Raw genomic sequence first — 15,674 nt, forward strand, 5'->3', positions numbered from 1 at the left:
TTTAAAATAGGTAGATTATAGTAAAGTCCACCATGGTCGGGATCGGAGGCCGGTTTCGGCAATTGGCGGCCTGCTCCGGCGATCAGTGACCTTTTTCGACAACCGATGACCAATGACCGTTTAACACTGTATTTACCGATAAATACCGTATTTACCATTTAATATCGTATTTACTAGTAAATATAATATTTACCTGAAAAGCCGACTATCGACTCTGGTGACCGTTTAACGCTGTATTTATAGGTAAATACCGTATTTACTAATAAATATCATATTTACTAGTCAATATCATATTTATCTGAAAAATTGGACCACCGACATTGGTTACCGTTTAACACTGTATTTACCGGTAAATATTGTATTTACTAGTAAATATCATATTTATCTGAAAATTCAGACACCGACTCCGGCGACCGTTTAACATTGTATTTACCAATAAATAACGTATTTACCAGTAAATACTGTATTTACCAATAAATACCGTAATTACTAGCAAATATCATATTTATCTGAAAATTCAAGCACCGACTCCAACGACCATTTAACACTGTATGTACCGGTAAATATCATATTTATTAGTAAATATCATATTTATCCGAAAACTTAGGCACTAATCCGGCGACCGTTTAACACTGTATTTAGTAGTAAATACCGTATTTACTAGTAAATACCGTAATTACTAGTAAATATAATATTTATATGAAAATTCAGGCATTGACTCTGACGACCATCTAACACTGTATATACGGCTAGTAAATATGATATTTACCCAAAAATTTGGCCGTCGACTCCAACGACCGTTTAACACTGTATTTACCAGTAAATATTGTATTTACCAGTAAATATTATATTTACTAATAAATATCGTATTTACTAATATATATCATATTTATTCAAATATCTAAACATCGATTTTGATGATTGTTTAAAATTGTATTTACCATAAATATCATACATATGAGATTCTAAAACAAAACATAAAATCTATCTATACGCAATAGTTCCTCTTATAAACAAAGCAGAATAGAAGCAATTGCACACTATAAATTTGCGAATAATATTATTCTCAGGCACAAGGAAATCAAGAACCAGCTGGACAAGCAAAACTAAACAAATTTCTTCTCTAATTTTTCATACTTCATCAACAAGAACAAACTAAAGCATGAGAAAACAATTCAGATCGTGACATTCGTAAAGAAGAGAGAGAAAAAACAAACTTAGGGAAGCGGAATCATCGACGATGACTGAGTCGATTTTTGGCCGACAAGGATCTGATCGTTTTGGCTGCGAGTTGAGAGAGAGAGAGCTGGCATACCTCGCACAATCTTGGATATGGAGATCTCAAGCACACCTTGTCGTCTTCACCAGTTCTAAACATGTCATCTTCCCCGTCACCGGAGCAGAACTCAAACGTGCACTGGAGTGGAGCTTGAAGTCACGGTTTCACAAAGATGGCCATAAAAAATGGCGGATCCCGATCTCAAACGGCGGTCGATCTTGGCGAAGATCCCTTTCGGCGCGAGGAGAGAGAATGGTGAGAGAAAGGGCTAGGTAGCGGAGAGAGAGATAGGAGAAAAGAGAGAAAGGGAAAGGCTGTTGTTGTCGTGAAGATTGAGGAAGAAAAAAAAAAAATCTTAGAGAGAGAGACGATAGAGAGATGTAGAGAGGGACTGTTAAAATGAATCTGAGAGATGAGAGAAAGAAAGAAAAAAAAAAAACCCTAAAGAGTAAAATTGGAAATGAAATTTTCTATTTTAAAAACAAAATGAGAATATGCTATAATTTACTATTATTTAAAAAATATTTTGATCACTTCAAACATAGATATGAAATGTGCTATAGGGTGATTTTTCCTTTAATATTCTCATTGATATTGATGTAAATGTTGTAAAAAGATATTTATTTATCGATATTCTTGTTCTTTTCTTAGCTAACGAAGAACTTTGATTGTTACAGGGCGAAGAACTTTTCAAGTAGAATTCTAAACTACTCTCTTTTATTTTTTTTATTTTTTTTTTCCCTTTGTGAAACAAAGATAACAGGGAATTGTAATTTGACAGTGAGTGCATCGTCAAATGGGGAGGGCGTGAAGGTTACTTGCCGGATTTGAAGCCAATTACTCCTGGGCACCCTGTCAATCTTAATGTTAGGCCTCCAAACCAAGATGTTACTGGAAAAAGGAAACGCAGGGACTCGGAATCCGTCGACTTAATTTGGCGATCTTCCTCCAAATAATTCGAAAAAAGCATAAGGTTCTTTTCCCCTAATTCCAACTTTCATTGGTCTTGTAGTTCTGTGAATCTATTTCTAAATTTATATGTTTTTAAGTTGTGAATAAATAATAATATGGTTTGTGACTTTTTAGTTTTTTGATTTAGGTTTATAGAGATGGATGGAGTGGTTGCTGCGCCTTTTTGCTTATTCTGAAGGACTTCTAGCTTTTGAGGATGGACTCTAGTTTTTTTTTTTTTTTTTTGTTATTTTGTAGTAAACTGTGTAGCTTTTGATTTCTAACTTTTTATATGGATGTTTATATATTCTATTCTTAAGAAATTATAAGGAAAAAAAAAACCTCGAATGGGAAGGTTATGGTCCATATCAACCATCAAGCCAAAGCCAACTCGCACCTTTGGCTTAATTATCAAAGTGTCGTTGCATTAGATTTTATTATTGTTAGGATTTTATTAGTTGGCCTGCCTTGAAAATTGATTGTACAAAATTTAAAAACAGATGTCGGTGTGCGCATCGAACTGCGATATTAATTCTTGGTGTCTTTTATGTTTCTGCACTATTATTCTCTGTTTTACTTTTCTGCAAATTTATCTATTGGTTTCTGAATTCAATGTCGGTGTGTGCACCGAACTGCGATATCAATTCTTGGTGTCTTTTATGTTTCTGCACTATTATTCTCTGTTTTACTTTTCTGCAAATTTATCTATTGGTTTCTGAATTCAATGTCGGTGTGTGCACCGAACTGCGATATCAATTCTTGGTGTCTTTTATGTTTCTGCACTATTATTCTCTGTTTTACTTTTCTGCAAATTTATCTATTGGTTTCTGAATTCAATGTCGGTGTGTGCACCGAACTGCGATATCAATTCTTGGTGTCTTTTATGTTTCTGCACTATTATTCTCTGTTTTACTTTTCTGCAAATTTATCTATTGGTTTCTGAATTCAATGTCGGTGTGTGCACCGAACTGCGATATCAATTCTTGGTGTCTTTTATGTTTCTGCACTATTATTCTCTGTTTTACTTTTCTGCAAATTTATCTATTGGTTTCTGAATTCAATGTCGGTGTGTGCACCGAACTGCGATATCAATTCTTGGTGTCTTTTATGTTTCTGCACTATTATTCTCTGTTTTACTTTTCTGCAAATTTATCTATTGGTTTCTGAATTCAATGTCGGTGTGTGCACCGAACTGCGATATCAATTCTTGGTGTCTTTTATGTTTCTGCACTATTATTCTCTGTTTTACTTTTCTGCAAATTTATCTATTGGTTTCTGAATTCAATGTCGGTGTGTGCACCGAACTGCGATATCAATTCTTGGTGTCTTTTATGTTTCTGCACTATTATTCTCTGTTTTACTTTTCTGCAAATTTATCTATTGGTTTCTGAATTCAATGTCGGTGTGTGCACCGAACTGCGATATCAATTCTTGGTGTCTTTTATGTTTCTGCACTATTATTCTCTGTTTTACTTTTCTGCAAATTTATCTATTGGTTTCTGAATTCAATGTCGGTGTGTGCACCGAACTGCGATATCAATTCTTGGTGTCTTTTATGTTTCTGCACTATTATTCTCTGTTTTACTTTTCTGCAAATTTATCTATTGGTTTCTGAATTCAATGTCGGTGTGTGCACCGAACTGCGATATCAATTCTTGGTGTCTTTTATGTTTCTGCACTATTATTCTCTGTTTTACTTTTCTGCAAATTTATCTATTGGTTTCTGAATTCAATGTCGGTGTGTGCACCGAACTGCGATATCAATTCTTGGTGTCTTTTATGTTTCTATCTTTAAATGTAACCTTAGTTGATTTTTCTACATCCGCGTTATAATTTCTTTATCTGTTAAAAGTTTTTCACACTTTTTTAAAAAAAAAAAGGTGTTTGCTGGTTTTCTAGCAGTAACCTTACACCGAGTGATGTGGTTTTTTCTTATTGAAATTTATTTGGTTTAGATTTAATTTGTACTTTAACCGTGCGGTGCAGTTTGGTTTGAGGTTTGAAATTTTCAAATCCAAAATAAATTAAGACAAAACGAGGATTTAAGACCGTTCTTAGGAAAAAAGATAAGTTGAATTTGTTTCAGAATAGCTCATGCACAAATAACTGAATATTAATAAGATGTCAAGAATCTCCCATACCATTATTTACCAATTGCAATAAGGTCTTGAAGTTTACCAATTACTTATATATTACCTATAATGTAGAAGCTTTTGTACTTTGCTTGCTTGTGTGCTTAGTTTATTTGTTTCTTTTCTTAAGAAACGACTGATGGTGAAAATTCATCAACAATAAATAAATGAATTCCGGGATGAATTAACGTGAATTGTAATGAAATAAATGCGAATTAAAGCAAATAAAAATAAGGACTCGAAAATCATAGTAGTTCACTCTCAATTTGAGAGTTACGTCTTCTACTGTAGGAAGGAAGAGAAAATTAACTAATTTGAGGAGAAAAGTACACAAGAATGTTTTGAAACTTGAGGGATTTTTGACCTATAATTCCCTTTTTATACTAACTCTGGTCGCCTCTCTTAATTTCCTTTTTCAATTTAGAGATAACTTCCTGATCTGGGATAATTTCTCAAAAGATAGAAATTACAATTAATCTATACGACTTTCCTTATTTGAAATTCATATATTTAAATTACAAATAACAATTTCCGGAGTAAATCTTACGGATCTCCTATCTTTCCGTAGCCTAAACTTCATAAGGACCTCCGGAAGGGCCAAAGCCTCATCGCCCTAGACGCAACTTGAAGCCTCACCTCCAGAAATGCTCTTTAAGCCTCTCAAAGGGTCGGCTCCTTGCTACTAAGATTGATAAGGTGGCACTAGAACTGAGTTGTCATGGGCTTTAATTGAGCTTCTCAATGCCTTTTGCACGTCTTTATTGGGTCTCTGTCTTAAACCTATAACAATTAAGATGAAAATTTGAATCTCCAGGTAATGGTGATTGTTGTCCTGCCATTTACAAAGGGAAAAAGCTCAAGAGAAGAAGAGACAGTAGAAAGAAATCAGGGAAGAAGAGAAAACAAGAGAAGAGAGAAAGCAAGCAATGAATTTCTCTAATGTCCTTTTTATAGGCATACACTTTTTTTTGTTTTCATTTTCTTTTTTAAAAAATAAATGATTTTAAAAAACTTGCAATTATCAACGAAATTTGTTGTTCACATTTAAATGGACGGAGTACTTCAATAATCAACACTTAAACCAAATGGAGGTAAAGGATTCAGAAAAAAACAATAGTTTTTGTACGATTAATTTTTAAAAATTTAAAACTACCATCTCAAAATCACGATGCTCAATATGTTGTAGGTTGAGGATTTTACTTGAAAAACACAAACTGGCCCCCTGTATTAAATTGTCAATGGCACCTTCAAATTCACCCTGAAATACATGTACATATAAGTGTCTAGTGTTTTTCAAAAGAAGAAAAAGTAATGAACAATGCAAAATATAATCACCAAATTGCAACCCACACAATGGTAGCAACACTGGACTTAATAATCTTATAAGAATGGAGGGTTTAAGTGTTGGAGGATACAAAGAAATCCTAAAGATGAATAGCAAAAATAAGACCCGACTATGTTAGGGTCCCGCTAGGTGGACCCCATGGGGTTGAGGAGCTGGTTGCTCGGCCACGGGATCCGGAAGGCGGTCTAACGGAAAAAAGGAGTTGGTTGCTTGACCACGGGGTCTAAAAGGCAGTCTAACGGAAAAAGAAGGGAGTTCTGGTTTTCCATGGCGGCCAAAGGGCGGAAGAGAGAGAGAAATGGTAGTGGTAACTGGTAAATGAGTTTTTGCTGCGATTAAGAAGAGAGTGTGTTAGTGATGATAGCAGCTGGGAGGTTTTGTTTGTAACCTTAATGAACAGATCTCACACAATAAGGTATACTAACCTAATTATAATTCAAAATGAAGATTTATTTCTTGAATTTTTTTCATAAACAATAGAAACCGTCATAATTGAACAAATCTCATATAAGAAGGTATACTGTCCTTATTAAAATTCAAATGAAGATTCATTTCTTAATTTCCCTTAAAAATTATCTTTTTTTTTCTTGATTTCTTGATTTTTAATTTTCACGTGTCAAACAGTGAATGTAGAAAGTGACAGAAAATTATGCTAGCATTTCTCATATCTTAAAATATCAAATGAGATGGACTCTACTTACAATAAGAAATTATGATCTTTGATAAGGAAAATTTTCCACCTCCTACTTATAGGATCTACCTTTTACAAGTTACAACGATCAATGAAATAAAGATAAATTACGGTTCCAACATGCAAAGAGATTGCACACTAGAGAAGGACGGCTCGATAGTGAGGAAGGAGACGGCAACGAGAGCATAAGCAAACGGGGATTGGAGGCGGCGACAGAGCAATGTAAGTAGGGAGAGAGAAAACCCTAAACATTTAGGGGTATTTTAATGCTCTTTTTTTTTAACCATAAGGCAAGAAAACTGAAAATTTTCTACCTCATGACACAAATAGACCCCGAAGGGAAAACAAGAATGTGAGATAAGGGAGCGTTGATTATAGGAAATAAGGAAAACATGGATTATCCTTTCAAAAAAAGATTTATTTTTAACTGTCCAACTCTTCTTTAGATTTATCCAATCATCATAGGAGGAATGCATTGCAGTCGTCCCAAAAAAAAAAAAAAAATGTACAGTTGCATATGAACTTTTGCGTTACACATTGAGTTGGAAGTTTTGGTCGGAGAAATGTGATGTCTAAAGAACTGAGACAAATAGATAGAAACAAGTCAATTACTTGTATTTGGGTTTTCATCAACAGATACGAACACTAGAACCTCCAACGAAATGACGTGCCTTAACAAAAAAAACAAAAAACAAAAAAAAAAAAGAATGTAGTATATATACTCCACCTTTAAAAAAGTAATAATTTCGTTTTCCCTGTTTTAAAAGGAAAAGAAACAATAACGAATATGAGAGCTCAGTAATAGAGTACATATTAGACCATATACTATGTACACGCTTTTTCTCTCTCCACTATACTTTGTCTGAGAAAGCTCTCCTCTTTCCTCAGTTAATAGCTGTGAGAGGAACTCTGGAATCTCTTAATGATTGAGCGGCCTCATAAGCGCCTGCAATAACGTGTTTTAAATCCCCATTTGCCTGCTTTACTGATTTGGAGTCCCAAAATGACTTCAACAATTCCTCAAAAGACGGGGTTCTGAGTTCTTCAAGAGATGCAACGCTTGGTAGATTGAATGACCTCTTTCTTGGTGTGGAACAAGATGGTTCGTCCACCTGATTGTTTGTCAAGATGAAAAACACAGTTGTTATACCGAGAAACATGTATTGTCAAGTTGAAAAACAAAATGGTACAGGATATCCGTACAGGATTGGGCTCATATGCCCACGTCTTAACTTTTTAACTGACATAGTATGATATTTTAATTGACATTGCATTTAATTGACTTGGTATGATATTATTGGAAGGACAAAAAGGAGTAGTAAATAAGGGGACACATGAGTCGAATCTAAATGGTATGTCTCTTAATCTTAAACTATACTGATGGGATGAATACTGTTATTTGTAGATGCCTATTAATATTGCCTTCGTGCTCAATTTGTGTATTAAGCAGAGAACATAAGATAAAGATGGAAAGAAAAATGTGGGGCCGAGTATTGTCTTACCACATATTCATCCAGAAGACATTTTCCTGAGTTCTCGGTGATTTCCACAATCTTGTGGTAATGGCCACCTTTCAATTCTCTCAGATCTCCGCAACAAGGAACAATCATCGAGTTTAAGTTTCCACATGCATCATGGTCAAGTAGTAACGACTCTGCAAAAGATAAGTTTCCTCAGTTATAAATTTTGTTCCACGAGAATAAAACAAACCAACCAATCAACAAGCATGTAAAAATAGATACTGACGATCAATGGATGAAAGCATATTCCTGTTTGCAATATCTGCATCTTCAAGTGCAGCTGAAACAGCAGAGGAAAACCTTGCACGCAGGGTCTCGATGGCTTCCGTCCCACCCCTGATAGAAGAAAAATTAGCAATGAACTTTCCACTAAAACCTGTGTCAAAACTTGTGAGGAAAGCAGCAAACCTGACAATGGAATCCACGGCTGCAACATTTTTGTTTTCTAGACTGATCAAGGATTCTTGAGCATTCCTCCATTGTTGTGCACCTGTTTTTGCCTTCTTCAAACTGCACCATGTTGTTTTGGATTAAGTTCGGGCACGTTCTATAAAAAGAGAAATCACATTGCTGATGCATAACGGGAATGAAGTAGTCCTTACCAGTTATGAAGAACCTCCTCTAGGTCTTTCTTTCCCGATTCCACAGCAGAAGTATCTTCCAAGTAGTGAGATTCTGTTTCTTCCATGTGAAGAGTCCACTTGCCCTTGACGGAAGATGTGGAATCTTGCATGGTTGACATTTCTTGCTGCAGTTTGATGGTCCTACTGGTTGCACTCTCCCTAAGATCATTAACTGCCAATTGGACCTAAAGGATAGATGAATAATGTTATCGGTTATACCTTATAGCATGCTTTTCAAATGAATAAAAAAAAAATGATATACTTAACATCTTCTTGAAAGAGGAAAAGAAAAATTAAATTACCAGGCTTTTCTTCCTAGCATTTGAACTTGCCAGCAGCTCTGCCACTTTTTCCAACAATTGTCGTTCCTCATTAGCAGCACACTCCTACAGATGAATACAGAAAAATGAATCAGACTTTGTAAACGCTAGTCATGATCTTTCAGTTAACTAAAGCTTTGCAATCACCTCAAATTTCTCTTCAAATTCAGACAACTTCCTATCATTTACACTCTGTGCTTCTTCCACAATTTGGGTCAGATTGGACGCATGTGTGTCTAAAGTGTTGAAGAAGTTCACAGTAATCTTAGAAATTGAACGTGCAGTTTCCACTGCTCTGGCATGTGCCTGTATTTTATATTTCATTAAAGTTAGAAACGTTGCATAAAATGATGATGATCTCTACACCTCTTCTTTAAATTTCAATTGAAGCATGGAGATGTTGGTTTACGAACCTCACGGTGTTGTTGAGCATATGCAGAAAGCTTCTCCTCTTGCTTGTTAAGGCTACTTTCAAGATCACTAAGTAATGCATCAGCTTCTGAGGCAATTCCTTTGAATAGCTGAATCATATAAATGAAGTCAGCTACCAGAGAGAGAGAATGGAGTTTGAAATAAAGTTGGATATACTTACATCCTCTAGTGCAGAAGCATGCTTAGAGACCTCAGAATTTAGGTCAACAAAAGTTGACCAAGAATTCCCTTCAAGCTCCCCAGAAATGTCATCCAAAGCTTTAATACCAGAACCATACATAGTCTTCAACTTCCCCAGCCTGTCTCGTAGTTCTTCAGTAGCCTTTAAGCAAGCAAGAACACAAGGTTATGCAGACGTACGATCAACCTTACAAATGCGTTTTATCATCTTGTTTATAGATTTTACCTCAGCCTTTGTTGATACAAAGGACTTCATATCTTCATCCATATCTTTCAGTTGTTGCTCCTGTTGTGTCACAGAAACTGCAACAGTCTTATGCAAGATTTCAAGTTGTTGAGTTAATTGGGATCGGAACTTCTGCACAAGTAGTTTGTTCCCATCTTCAATTTTATCCTTGCGTTCTGGTAGAGGAACGACAAATAATTAGCATTTTTGGAAAGAATATCCAAGAAATTCAACTTCCAAAATACATGATACAAACCAATTTTGGCAAATAAACTCGAGACATCTGATGCAGCATTCTCTAGCTCTGTTCGAAGTTCAACCGCACGCTCAACAAGTGCTTTCTCTGAAAGTGGTAGCACCGAGAAGAAGTTAATAAAACAGTAACAAGAGTTACAAGTTACAAACATCGAAAGCATCATCTGATATTAACCAGAGGACATGCGGGATTAAGTTTTGAGGAAAATCAATTGAACTGTCAAAGGGAAATACACTATGGAATAAGTAAACACAATATGACACTTTTCTTACCAGATTTGAGGAGATTGGATATCAAAAATTCCTTCTCTTTTATTGTCACATTTGCTTGTCGATGCTTTTCTTCGAGATCAAACAACACTTGTTCAGTTTGCTCGAGTTTTTTCTGACACATACAACGGGGATGAGTCTAAAATTGTGTTTGTTGGCCTGAAACAAGAATTATTTCAATTATAAAATAGAAAATTACCTCAGTCCATTCAAGTTTTTCACTTAGTTCTGCAGTTAGAAGTTGTTGAGCACTGTAGAGTTCTTGAAGCTCCATAATTTGCTGTTCAAAAGTCATGAAATGTTATTGCCTTAACTTCCACCTTAAAAGGCCTCAAAACATCAATGACACTGAAATGTCATCTTAATTGAGAATACCTTATCTTTAGAGTCAGATTCAATTTCCATGCGCTCTATCTTTTCAGTCATTGCCTAAGATTACAAAGAAAAGAAAAGGTTAGGAGATGTTATATGACGTATGATACACTGATAAGGGAAATATTTCCTAACATAACCATAAAAGGCATTGGACCTTTTTCTCTGCTTCTTCATGAAGGTAACGATCTCGTGGTATATAGATTCCATTCTTCTCTCTTGCAGCATATACCTCTGATACAATGTAAAAAGAAGATAACGTAACATTCACAATCAGAGATTATACAAATCTTTTCTTTTCTTTTTTTTTTAAGGAAAAAAAAGGACCAGGAGAGGATGTTCAAGGAAGATAGAGCATCTTAGAAGCAATAACCTTGCTTGAGCCTGTCAATTTCGGAGTACAAATCCTTGATCAAAGCAGATTTCATCATCTTTTGGTTTATCTGAAACATAATTTTTAGCAGATCGTTAAAAAAAATGCAAGAGAAGGAATTGCACTGCCATAATGCTTAATATTCAGAATACAAGACTGCACAAAATAAGAGTGAACAAACAGACTACTGACCTCTGGCTTGTTCTTTATATTTTTGGCACGGTGGGCATAATCAAGGGTGCTGAGCGTTTCTTCTAGACAATGGATGGAGGGTGATATTGTGGCGATTATGCACGTCTTTGTCTTCCCTCCCAAGGAGTCCCTTAGCAATCTTGTTAGCTTGCTATCCCTGTTATTCCACAAGATGGGAGTTAAATGTGTTCACAGAAATTGACTGAACAGATTATATTCCATCAATTACCTATATGGAATATGACCAGAGTGTTCGACCAGTGCATTAATGACACGACCAAGAGTAAGTAAGCTTTTATTTATCTCTCCAGCTTCCCTAGCTCTGCCCTGCAAGTATATTAAAAAGGAACTTTTCAGTAATGCACGACCTTCTTAATGTAGTTCAGTGCAATGTACTATATGCATTGGAAAAAAACTTTAACCCTTTTAATCAAAATATGGCCATAATATTCTGTTAATTAGAGTGCACCCATGAACTAACACACATGCATATAACATACCTCTCTGGCACCAGAACGAGAAATGTTCTCGGAACCAGCAAGGTCGACAAGATTCAGCTTCCCACATTTGATCATTTCTTCCCCCTCTGGAGTACATTCCTTAATGTGAATTGTGACGGAAAATATTGAGTGAGAACGACTGCTTTGTTTGTTAAGAAGAGTTTCAGCTGTGCGCCTTTTTGCAGAACCTTTCTCCAATATTTTGTAGATTTCATTTGCAGTACATACTATTTCTTCTTCCAAGCCCCTAACAAAGACACCTCCCTTTCCGTCCTCCATGAGAGCGATGGGTTTTTTAGACTTGTCATCTATAAATTTTGTGGTTTCCTCAGGGGCCAAGAGATCCGTAATCTCCTCATTGTACAGCTCTAGAAAAGTCACTTTCATGCTATACTCGGCACTCTGAGCTTCTAATATGTCAAAAATTTGTTTGACAGCTCTTGGGATAACACCCGCATCACTTGGAAACTCTCCATTCTACCAGAAATAAAAAATAAAAAATAAAAAAAAATAAAAATCAATAAAAATAGATGAATCAAAAGCAAGTATTATTATGCTCTGAAGTTGCGTTATCATTTTAATCATCAAACCTTTTTTCTTGCTCCACCTTCCATCGTGTATGTTTTCCCTGTTCCTGTCTGACCATAGGCAAAAATGGTGCAATTATAGCCCTCAAGCACTTCAAACACAATATGAGACACTGCCTGGTCATATAACTCCTTTTGTTGGGATGCTGGACCGAAGACCTGAACCATTAACCACATCATCCCACTTTCTAATTATTTCCACAAATTAAAACAACAGCATATAATACGACAAAGGAAAAGAAAAAAAGAAAGTAATCTTAAAAGTCCTGAAGTTCAGATATTAATTTTCACTTTCATCCAGCAACTGTTTCATGTAAGACGTAAATACCAAAAGACATGACACAAACCTTGTCAAACGCAAAGGTCCTGTCAATTTGCTTGTTAGCTATATTCTGAATTGCAGAAACTTCCTTCCTGTTCTCATTACAAGTTACCACAACTGGGGTATGTAACCTCAACTCATCCTCACTCAGAGGCCTACAAAATGCAATCAAAATATCAATATATAGGCCTTGGTACAGAATTCAAATAAATAAATAAATGAAAAAACACAATCACCAATTGGTTTCTTCTGACTTTACCTGCAACGCACAAGAACTTGCACATTGACACCTTTGTCTTTATCATGCTTGCTCGAAGAATTCGAATCCCCAGATCGCAGATCCCGAACTGCCTTGTCGCTCGACCGCGGCGTCTGAGAAGGTGAGAGCGACACCAAACCTCCTCTTCTCTGCTGTGACTGAACGGAATCCATATCTCTATATTGCTTTGGAAGAAAACTCAGACCTTTACCAATCAGTAAAACTCAGTGAGTCAACCCAAATCAACTTATCTGGATATTAATTCAAGCTGATTTAGCAAGTAACGAAGCCCCAATTGTGTGATGAGGGGAAAAAAAAAAACAAAACAAAACAAAATGCTAGGTTGAAATTGACTTAAATCGCAAGTGGAAATGAATGCATTATTCAGATTTTTTTTCCCATTTTTTCTGCTCCGCAAGTCAAGCTGTTAATGAATCGGCAACCATAATCGAACTCACTGAGTCAACGCAACTCGTTTAACTCGACAAGAAAACAAAAATCTAGTTTTTCACGTCTCCAAGCAAAGATCAATAACTCCATAAAAGCTCAGAAATCAGAGATTTGACCAATGAAACAATGCAGGACAAAATGCATCGAGAAAACGTATAACTCAAAAATCAAAATCTTTTCTTTTCATTTTTCTTTTTTTTAAAGAAGATATATAAACAAAGAGAACAAAGCTTGATGAAATTGAATCTGAGACGGATCGAAAATGAACGATCAAAACCAAAACTTATCTGCGATTTGAAACCAAAATCAATTAGATCAGAATTAGAAACTCACGCGAAATCCAAAATGCCGGCCTTTGAACAATCTGCTTCGGCTTCAATTGCCGATAATAGAAAGAGTCTCAGAGATGGAGAGAGAGAGAGAGAGAGAGAGATTCTTGAAGCAATGGCGATGATGATTCTTAGACAGAGAAAGTCCTAGAGCTCGTTTATACCAATTTGTAATCTTTCCAAGGCTTTGATTATATATCTATCTCTGTATATATATACATACACATATATATCAGCAGAGTTAGAGAGAGAAAGAGAGCAGGAGCTGTGAGAGAGAAGCAAATGAGCAGTGTATGACTGTGAGTGTGTGTTTTAATAAATTAATCTTGGAAATTAAAAACTAATTTTTTAAAAATTAGAAGGTGTTTGGTGATCGTTTTGATAATTCCAAGGACGGCAAGGAGGTGACGGTTGGAGCGGTAACGGCGTTAAAAGAGAAAAAAAAAAAAAAAAAAAAAAAAAAAACCCCTTTGAAAAAAAAAAAAAAAAAAAAAAAAAAAAAGATCCGTTTCGATCGCAATGCCCGACCGTTATAAATCGACAAACAAAGCTTTAATTATCCTTTTTGAAAATTTTTGAAAGCCGATTCCGCTTTCAGGTCCCGTCCTTCGTTTTTCTTCATATTACAGAAATACCCCTCCCTATCTTCTGGAACTATTATTACGTGTTTTATGCAAGGATTTAATGGACTTTGCATTTTTTTTTTTTTGGCTGGAAGGTTAGGGACATAATTATTTTTGGTTAATTAATACTGCTGACATAACCTGTCTATTTATTATCTAACACAGGATTTGCTATTGATGAGAGCAGATGCTGGCCTCCATTTACGCTCCGGTGGCCATTGCTTTCTTTTTTTTTTTTTTTTTTGAGGAATCATTTGAGATAATGAGAAAATAGTTATCACGGTATAAGGTTCTATTTCTCAAATGTAAACAAATAATGTACGAATAATTAGTGGCTTTGGTCATTTAATCGTTTAAAATTTTGATTTAGAAACGAGTAAACTTAAGGTTGTTTTTTTCACAACTTAAGTTTTCAATTTAAATTGTATATGTAGAAAAAAAATATTATAATAAAAAAATTAATTTTAAATTTTTATGAGAAAAAATACTGTAACAATAAAACTTAATTAACTCTAAGTTTTCCTTAAAAAAAAAACTTGACCTAAGTTTTGTGCATAGCATATGGTTAAGCATGTTTTAAGAGGGCCAACGAAATAAACTAATGCAAATCGATACAAAAAAAGACGTGTAATACTTGCGTTATGATGTTTTTTTGTTGGATTTTATTTATTGTTATAACTATTTTGACTAAGGGATTGTAATTGTTTTACTTCATTATAAATAGATATATAAAATAAAATAATTGGTGAAGTCAGATTTTATATCTCGTCTCTCACCACACAAGTGCTCTTTGGGCAGCTAATATTGATAAGGGAACAAACATCAGGTGAATAGGTCTCGTCTTGAGCAACTGGAGGAAACGAACCTTCCAGAAGGACAACAGCCATATCACCTAAATCAAGAAAGCAAGACTAGATCTAGTTCAAGAAAGAACTTACCTAGTCGAAATAAGAGGCACACGAATAAGAAAACCCAATTGGAGCCAAATAAGTAAGGACTTGTTCTTTTTTTCGCAACTCGAGTTGAAAATTCGAGTTGTAAAGTGAATTTTATGTGAGATAAAACATCATAATAAGAAAGTTAAATTTAAATTTTTGTAAAAAAAATACTGTAGTAAAAAAATTTAAGTTGTGATTTGAGTGTTAAAAAGAATATAATTGTCTTTTTTACACTTAACAATTATACCATCTTAAAATCAGAAAACAATGATGAGAAAAATCAATCCCATGGGATATTTCTATGAAATCACATCATTATATCATTTTTTGTCAAGAACATCCTTAGATCATTAAAGACATCACTTGATCATCCTCTATGTCATCTTTTACTCTATTATTCTCTGCAAATCCCTTCTTACTCTCCCGTCTACATTCTCGAGTATTAAGTGTTCAACCCTAGTTGACATTTGGATACGAATATATATATATATATATATATATTTTT

At 35.0% G+C, this 15,674-nt stretch overlaps 1 protein-coding gene across 1 annotated transcript; it reads right to left on the minus strand.

Moving 5' to 3' along the window:
- Positions 1-7,122: 7,122 nt before the first annotated feature.
- Positions 7,123-13,864, minus strand: LOC21390590 (kinesin-like protein KIN-5D). Its single transcript, XM_024163358.1, has 23 exons — positions 13,613-13,864; positions 12,830-13,034; positions 12,596-12,725; positions 12,252-12,407; positions 11,662-12,138; positions 11,391-11,488; positions 11,162-11,318; positions 10,970-11,039; positions 10,754-10,830; positions 10,600-10,653; positions 10,424-10,504; positions 10,228-10,339; positions 9,956-10,042; positions 9,700-9,875; positions 9,454-9,615; positions 9,275-9,382; positions 9,009-9,167; positions 8,844-8,927; positions 8,521-8,726; positions 8,327-8,428; positions 8,145-8,254; positions 7,901-8,052; positions 7,123-7,510 (listed from the first exon to the last, which is right to left on the minus strand). Exons 2-23 carry the CDS (start codon positions 13,000-13,002, stop codon positions 7,283-7,285), a joined length of 3,159 nt encoding a protein of 1,052 aa, XP_024019126.1. The 5' UTR covers positions 13,003-13,034; positions 13,613-13,864; the 3' UTR covers positions 7,123-7,282.
- Positions 13,865-15,674: the final 1,810 nt, after the last annotated feature.

This window comes from Morus notabilis, unplaced genomic scaffold (genome assembly GCF_000414095.1).
Source record: "Morus notabilis unplaced genomic scaffold, ASM41409v2 Scaffold299, whole genome shotgun sequence".
NCBI classification, from domain to species: Eukaryota; Viridiplantae; Streptophyta; class Magnoliopsida; order Rosales; family Moraceae; genus Morus; species Morus notabilis.

Excerpts from the sequence above, each read along its gene's own strand:
- LOC21390590 (XM_024163358.1), bottom strand. The coding sequence starts at position 13,002 with ATGGATTCCGTTCAGTCACAGCAGAGAAGAGGAGGTTTGGTGTCGCTC. Across the intron at positions 11,319-11,390 it reads TCTGGTCATATTCCATATAG|GGATAGCAAGCTAACAAGAT; the intron begins GTAATTGATGGA and ends GTGGAATAACAG. Across the intron at positions 8,429-8,520 it reads GAGGAGGTTCTTCATAACTG|TTTGAAGAAGGCAAAAACAG; the intron begins GTAAGGACTACT and ends AACATGGTGCAG.